At 39.9% G+C, this 8,889-nt stretch overlaps 1 protein-coding gene across 1 annotated transcript in view; it reads left to right on the top strand.

The window, feature by feature from the left end:
* OTUD4 (OTU deubiquitinase 4) overlaps nucleotides 1-7,048 on the top strand; it is a 62,492-nt gene extending 55,444 nt beyond the window's left edge. Inside the window, exon 20 of the mRNA XM_075614188.1 lies at nucleotides 325-7,048. Within this exon, the coding sequence (XP_075470303.1) occupies nucleotides 325-1,488 (1,164 nt within the window). The 3' untranslated portion in view covers nucleotides 1,489-7,048. The remainder of the gene's footprint in view (nucleotides 1-324) is intronic.
* Nucleotides 7,049-8,889: the final 1,841 nt, after the last annotated feature.

Below are 8,889 nucleotides of genomic sequence, written 5' to 3' on the forward strand. Positions count from 1 at the left end.
CCCAGTGAACCATCATCCAACGCTGTCTCATAAGGGGAAAAATAAATTCCTTCCTTACTCCAAATAATGACAATCTGATTTCTAACTGGATCAACATCCTTCCCATGTTTACTTATTTGGTATATCCCTATATACCTTTCCTTTCTAAAAAGATGTTGAAACCTTTTTTTAATAATTGTTTAGTTTATTTTACAATGGACATAAACATGTCTCTGTCTGCCTGATCTATTGGTGCATACATATTTTTATGCATGTGTGCTATAAAACTAACTGCAATTAAGTGTTTAATGCAGCCTAACTTTTCTCATTTATTTATTCCTACAGGCATATTCCTGTCCCATGTGGGCCCCGCATTCTTATTTGTACCCTCTTCATCAGGCTTACTGGAACATGTGCAGGATGTACCCCAACATTCCTGTGTACCCACATAACCATTGGGTGCAGGAAGCTTCAGTAAATCAGAGTGAAGTAGATCCTTTGCTCCTAATCCACCAGAATGAAGTGAGGATGGAGGGTCAGTGTTCACAAGCTGCAACTATATCTTCTCCAACACTGGTAGCTTCGCCGGTTCACGTCCCTGGCACTGCAGGACAAATATCGAACCTTAGTGGAGCAGGGGTAATGAACCAAGTCCAGCCTCCAAGCTGTGATTTTGAAGAGCCGTTGGCTGGCAAGACCATGTTTCCGCAACCGGCATTTGGGCAGGGCACATATTTAGGAGCTGTCCCAATAGCACCCTCTTTCTTCCCTCACTTTTGGTATGGATACCCATACCAAGGGTACATTGAGAACCAAGTGGTAAGGCAGAACGTTTTCATGAACCCTCAGGATCTAGATTCACCAGAAAACCTTTTGTCAGGGGCCGGTGAAGAAAATAATTCTTCCATTCAAGGAGCAATAAAGCAGTCTCTGGATGCACTGGGTGACCGCGAACCTGATATGCCGCCACTTTCCAACACTACCACAAGCACTGAGTCTGGTCCGTACTCATCTTCTGGCAAAATAGAACTGATGGCCATGAACGCACGGCAGAGCGTTCCAGCACAGATAAAGGACAAAGACAACCAGTTGGCTCTACCTGTTCCTATACAGACGGAAACTGGTGAATTTGGCTGTGCTGCACAAGAATGTAAGGAAACAGCGGAGAAGGAAATAGATGCAGTAGCCGCAGGCACCGTACAGATGAATCCCCCTGAAGAAAAGGCACTCAGAACAAGGGAAGAAAGTTCAGAGGATGAGCGTGAGGTGTCTAATATTCTGAATAGTGGCAGATCAAAGCAGTTCTACAGTCAGACATATGGCACTAGGAGGCCTAGGAATGATAGGGGTTATCAACCCAGCAGAGGGGGCTACCAGCATGTGAGAAGTGAAGAGGGCTGGAGAGGACAGAGAGGAAGAGAGGACGGCTTTCAGCATCACCGAAACATCAGGGGCAGGCCATCTAGAAGACGGCCTATGGGGGACACGTATAGAGCATATCATGAATAGAGATTCCAGTGGGAAACTTGGAGTTGGTTTATTTTTTTGAATGTCGGGAGAGTCTGTTCGAAAGAAAGTAGAGACATTAATATCCTTTCATGATTGGGTTCAGGAAAATGTTTGAGAAGACGGAAACAAAAACCCCAAACTTTATATTTTCGGTCTTTTCGGCTTATTTCTTATACTTTTTCATTTATTTCATAGAATTGCTAATACGATAAAATGGACAATGATATGTGGGGATTGTTTCAAATAAAATGAAAATAAAATGTGGCCACAAGGTCATATTGAGCTTTTTTTCCCCCCCTTTAAATAGGGGTTTGAATTTGAGAATTAGTAGGGGTTATATGGGGTTGGGAAATTTCTACTGTGGGGACGGCTGTAGTGTGCCACGAACTTCTTCAACAGTGAAGACGTTTCTTAAAATGGTGTTGCAGTGGAAAATTGGGATTAAGTGTTACACCAAATATAAGTGTGTTAATTTGAGTGCATAAATGCCTTAGATTTATATAGGGTTATAATATAGTTCAGCCTTTATGACTGTTACTTTTGATTGTGCTTCCATTCCAAAGGCCTTTCATCCCTGAATCTTCTAACCCCTGCCAGCACAGAAGGGGGAGGAACTTGAATGTTTTTTTTGCTCCAGAGTGTTCCTTATGGTGAAATAATGTAAATAGCTATTGGTTTAACTACTTAAATGCTGGAGAGACCTGGAATGTACTACAGCCTCCACAGCACTGAATGAGTTGGGCAGAACTTTAGACCTTACCGCATGTCATCCTGAGACTATAGGCTTGAGTTTGTCTTCATTCTCTGTAACCATGCAGGCCTTTTCCCAAGTGCTCAGAACTGGGTGTTAATTAAAAATAAAAAATACACGAGGACGGAATTGACATCACATCATGAGATTGGGTTATGTTGACAGTAACGCCAGCTACAGGTTGGTCTGCACAGGCTGTGTCAGTTGTTATATCATGCCATTTGTGGGGCTCGGGCAAGCTGCCAGAAACAGCTGCCCTTGGATGGGAAGAGTACAGATTGAAGGGGATAGCTGCTAGCAATAACTTATAGGAATGATTGACCGTTTTGGCTCCAGCGGCACAGAACAAGCGATAAAAGAAGCTGCGCATGCTATGCTTTGCAAACTTATTTCTGCACTGACATATCTTAAAGACTTTATGAGAAGATGTGTAAGCACATCAAGTATTTTGTTTTAACATTTGTGCTGACAAAAATACACAAACTCCATACTTCTCAATACATTATGTATATTAAGCTGCATAGGGTTTAACATATTTAGATTATTTTTGTGTGACCTATTTAGTTTCTCTAATGTTCAGTTATCATCATATCTTCTTAAATAGTTTTTCCTTGCTGCGGACTTTTGAATGTTTTGATTATCTATGTGAATTTATGACTTGTGCTTGATACTTTGTGGTTTCTCAAAAGGGTATGTTATGTCATATTAAACATTTTTGAGTACTGTTTATTTAGAAAATATCCATCACTGTCCTTATGTTCTACCCTCTCCCCCCCCCTTCAATATATCCATAAAATACTGATGTAGAGCCAATAATCCATACACAAGACTTCCTTTTGTTGCCCATGTGCCTGCAAAAACAGCATTATTTAAACCCCTTCTTAATGCTATTGCAAAATCTAAAGCCCACAATGAAGGCCCCTCAAAAAGAATGTATAGTTCACCCCACTTGAAAAAATATAACTTTTAGGTACATCTTTGTTTATTTATTTATAAAAATGTTTTACCAGGAAGTAATACATTGAGAGTTACCTCTCGTTTTCAAGTATGTCCTGGGTAAAGTTCTTTGTTGTGGGAGAGCAGATGTTGAGGATAACGCAGCGTCCGTAACCAACACAAAAGCCTTTCCTTGCTGTATTTGCTTCCCCAGTACTGTTTGGAAAGGGGGTTTAAAGGTAGTGGGGACAGAAGATGTAATTGTTGGAGAACTACACTAATACATTTGGGGTCTCTTTGGGACTTTTTAAAGTAAAATACATTTTACAAGGTTGAATACTTTGATGCAGCAGGTTTATTTGAACACAAGGGGATTCAAGCTAAGGAACCTTAATGGCAATGTTTTTGTTTCCTATTGCAAACGTCACCTATAGTATGCTTAAGGTGTTACATACACTCAAAGGGGTGATGTATCATGGTACCCTTGCTGCAAAACTGGGCCAAATAAACTGCAGCACATATATAGGAGAAAGGGACCCAATTGAAGTCTGAGAGACTGCTACATCATCCCCCATATATATAATTTATTCCCACCATTTGATCTCTGATTTACGATCTGTTTTATGTAACTTTACCACACAATATTGTCACTATTTATATATGGTCTGGAGAGGAGATCAGAGTACACGGGGACAGCCCAAGTCCTGCAGAATAGCTACATTGCAATATTTCTGAATGTGAGTGCATAGGATCTCAGGAAATGTTGATAGCGCCCATTTTTGGGGATTATAACATTAAAATTGTATTTCCTTCTTACTTTTTTTTTAATTGTATCTGTTTTTTGTGAGTCATTTTGAAATTGTAATTAAGAAGAGGATATCTGGGAAAGCTTTGCACCCACGTAACAGCGTGTTCAAACTCAGAAAATTCACTCTTCATACAATCTTATCAATTAATTTATATGTTGTACTTCACTATTGCTTTGATGATTATTATTATTATTATAGGCCACATTCATATTTTATTATATTTTACATAATTTTTATGGCTGATTTCAAAGAGACCTTTTAAGAGCCACAGGTAAGGATCTTGCGCTCGCGCTGTCCTCTTAAAATGAATCAGTTTGCAGTGGTAATGTATAGGATTATACTCCTCAAATGCTCCTATAATGGAGAACTCCCTAGAGAGTTCTCCAAGTAACAGAGAAAAGCAAAACACACACCAGCGCACCACGGATTAGTAAAATATAACAATATTTAATATAAGTTCACATGGACCACAACTATACAATAAAAGATCAATAAATGAACAAACATATAACACATATGGCTACTCCTACTCTGTGGATGCTATACCAATACTAAGCTTCATAGAAGCACGGAAAAAATAACAAGGTAATATCTAAATAACACCCACCCAGTTATAAAATACCCAACTGAGGGGAACGAATACTGACCACAAAGTGGTAGCAGGGGCGCAGTGTGGACGCGCACTGTCCGGACTGCGCGAACACACGGCAAACAAGTCTTCTCTGCAAACACTTCCTGGTCTCGCGTTCCAGCCAATGGGAAACTGCGCAGGGCTGCCTCTCGTGACCTCTACGCGTTTCGCAACAACGTGCTTCGTCAGGAGTGCACGACTGGGGCAGCTCATGCTGAAGCTTGAAGCTTAGTATTGGAATAGCATCCTCAGAGTAGGAGTAGCCATATGTGTTATATGTTTCTTTGTTTGGTGTTTGTTCATTTATTGACCTTTTAAGAGGCTTTTTTTTTCTTTTAAGTAAACTAGTCCGATTTCATAAATCATAATCTCATATGATGCCATTTTTTTTCCCTGCGTGTGCACATTATTGGTTGTTTGAATTTGAAAAATATGATTTTCACAAAACGATCTTGAACAGTAATTTAACAACATTGATCCAGCTGTGTGATCGCACTAAATGTTCTGTCTTCTTGCATAAAAAAAGGACATGCTTCATGTTGTAAATACTATCCTCTGGCCATATTATTGTTCTTACCCTGTCCTCAAGGCCTATTGTACTTAAACTGTGAGCAAAAGCTACAAGCATTATAATACAATACAAAGAGGCAGCTTCGTCAATCTCTGATGCAGGGTATGTACTGCAATTGGCTTGAATAGCAGTTCAGGCCTGATTAGGTGCAATAGACTGCATTAGAGCTTGATGAATCCCGATGAGAGATTGAATCCCGATGAGAGACAATGAACATACAGTATCTGCGTCTCAAACCTTACATCCATTTTTACCAAATTGTAAATCTTGTCCCATGCAAACGAAGGCCATCACAATGATGGTGCATAATTCAGATACTGTTGAAATACAGCAATAGTTCTTTGAAATGCAAAATCACTTGGGGATTTGAGACAAAATGTATGTGAAAATTAAAAGTATACGGAAATGTAAAAAGAAAACGGCATGACTTTTTTTTGCTCTTTTAAAATGACGTTCACAAGAGATGTTGCTGGTTGGCGTGACAGATGCCAGCCATTTGCATTGCTTTCATATAACGTTGAACTTAAATTGCAGGGTATTTTTTTTTCCTTCTCCGGTAAACCACTCGAGCTCCAAAATGAAATACACGCACGTTTTGAAAAGGCTTAAAATGCATTTAAAGGTCTGCATGTAAAAAGGTGTAATCTCACTTAGTCCAGATCAAAATCAAGTTTTAATTAAGATTGTTTTGTTATATCTAACTTGGCATAACCAATTTGCAGATTTCTGGAAGTAAATTTGTTTAACCCCTTTGCTGCCAAGAGATCCTGCGACACTGCCTTGCAGTACATTTCTGTGTACAGTAGGGCCCGCTTCTCGGCAATACGGCAGTACTGCGAAGGGGGCCCGCCGAGTCCGTGCATGCACAGAAGAGGGCACTCTGGGACGGCGTAGAGTTAGGAGTGAAGGGAAATCGCCGGTGGACATAGCCAATGCTATGTTCTGCTTGTCGGCGATTTCCGCTTTACGGCAGCGGCCTGGAACGGAACCCGCCGTATGAGTAGGGCCCTAGTGCACTCGTTTAGGGTTACACTAAAAGCATATGATAGCACTGCAATCACAATAGAACACATACTGCAGGCTAACCTTACTTTTTAGCCTGTGCTGCTTTGTTGGTTCTGTTATATACCAAACAAGATACCTGCTTGTTAATGAGAAACTGTAGGTGAGGCCTCCAGTGCACATGGGGTATATATATAAATATACTGTGATAGAAAATCTGCAGTTGCTGTGCGAAAACAATAACCTGCCTTTAGTTTTGACACAACTTTTGTGCAGCAACGATATTACCTGGCAACGTATTGGCAGCAAAATAATTTTAAAGGAATGCGTCTTTTTATTTCTTTAAAAAAAAGAGGCCTAACAAGTTTCAAAATGTAATGTGGACACCTTTTTAAATGTGTGTATGACAGTAACATGGTATCATATCTAAGAGAAACCTACAAAATGATTAGGATTACCCTTGTCTATGAAACCAAAAGTATTTCCCGGGTGGATTTGTTTAGATTTTGGCTGTATAATGCTGCAAATGTTGCTATTTTCTTTCTTTTATTTATTTGTGTGTGTGTTTTCCTTTTCATCACTATTATGGTTTACCCTAAAGCACACACATTAGTTTGGAAGATATGAACAAATAAAGCTTCCCGCGATGCATCTTATACTTTCCCATTAAAAAGCTGGAATTCATAATCATGTGTCTTCAACAAAGGGACATTGTGTAGCATGGTAACCTGGATGGGGAAACATTCTCCTGCTCCCCCCCCCCCCCTTAAAAAAAAAAAAAAAAAAAAAATAACATTGGCCAATGTACACGTACAGCTGTAGGGTCATGTCGTGCTTTGTGCTTTGTTGGAAGGTAACAATTGTTGGAAGGTAAGAGCAATTTGCCACAAGCTTAAAAATGTGCGTAACCTTTTACAACTGTATACAACATATTTTGAGTGTCCAAAACTTATCCTAGAACAGGGGTGCGCAAACGTCCCCTGCAGTGCCCCGCTGCCTGCTCTCCGCGCCCCCCCTCTTTACCTTGTCTTTGGCGTCACGACCACATGGCATCATTGGAAGAGCGCCGGGCCTCTCCAACCGCCGCACACCCCAGTTTGCACAGCCCTGTTCTAGAAGGCACTACTCAAGAATTTACTTGAATGGAAATCTGTATCTAAAAATGTAACTGGACTTTCTTGCAGTCTCCGGAGCCGCGGCTGAAAAAAAAAAAGCTTAAAGCCGCGGCTCCCGAGATAGTGAGGCTATGACATCGGGGGAGGGGGAAACACATGCTTCCGAATTGAACCCCACCCCCGAGCGATGATCCTGGTACCCGGGCAGTTGCACCGATTACCCCAGTGCCGGAAACGTGTGTAAATGATAGATATATATATACAGGCAGTCCTCGGTTATCCGACACAATGCGTTACTCAAAATGGCGTAAAGCGAAACACGTTTTCCCATAGGAACACTGTTTAAATGAAAGGTTCCGTTCCTGAAAGCATTTTTAACACTAAAATACACCAAATATTTTATGCAGGCAATAAGATATGCAGCACACACATAAATTATATAGTGTATATACTGTATTATATATATAATATAACAAAATAAATAATATATTAGATAGTATAATATAATATTATATAGTATAATATATATATATACGCTCTTACGACGCTTTGCAACAATGTTTATGTGAATGTGTATATATATACACATGCACAACGTTGCACAGCGTCGTAAGAGCGTTGGATAAGCCATTTTGGTGTTGTAAAAATGAACATAGGTATGCATTGCATAGCGTTGGATAAGCCATTCATTGTAAAGCGAAGCGTTGTAAAACGAGGACTGCCTGTATCTATAACACAAATTATAATTATATATTTATAATTTTATATATATACATATATATAATTTGTGTTGCAGATAAATAAATCTTTAAAGTGTGCAATTAACGCCTTTGATGCAGGCGAGGCTACGAAGACATTTAGTGTCCTCTGCTGAGCGGAAGGGATTTATAGTACAGGCTTGTGGAAAGTATGCTTCTATTAGTCGTACAAAGATCTATACCTTCTGAAGTGTTTATGGAAGAAGGTAAGCTTCATATTCTTTGATGCATCATTTTGTATGTGTTTCAAAGACTCCTGTTTATTTTTATATGTTGTGGTTTTGTAGCTTTAAAGTGTTAGAAACCTATCAGAATGTATAAGTAATAAATGCCCTACACAGTGTGCTGCTGCATTGTACATACAAAGTATGCCTGTATTAAAATGTTTGTCCTCCAATACAGGTCTTGTTTGTGTTTAATGTTGTATTGTACATTATGGAAATGAGCGTTTGAACAGCACCTTATGCAGTAAAGATTAAGGCCCATATTTACTAAGCAGTCTTCTCCTATAAGACCTTTCAGCACTAGAAGACCCTTTACAGCACATTGACCTGGGTGGGTTATAAGAAGTCTCCATAAGACTGCTTTGTAAATGTGGCCGTAAATACCACTGAGCAGCATGTTGGCATTGCAGTGAAATGAAAGCTCTCAAACATCTATATTGTATATCAAACATCAAATATTCCCTCACACGGTCCCTCCCTCCAAGCTCCACAACCCACCCCACTTAAATTGGCAGCTCCCGATATATACCAGTGATGACCACTCTATTGAGAGACTTCCTCCAGTAGAGCGGTAAAGGGAATGTGCTGCAGGAAAGGGTTAACT

The sequence above is a fragment of the Ascaphus truei genome, chromosome 1 (genome assembly GCF_040206685.1).
Source record: "Ascaphus truei isolate aAscTru1 chromosome 1, aAscTru1.hap1, whole genome shotgun sequence".
NCBI classification, from domain to species: Eukaryota; Metazoa; Chordata; class Amphibia; order Anura; family Ascaphidae; genus Ascaphus; species Ascaphus truei.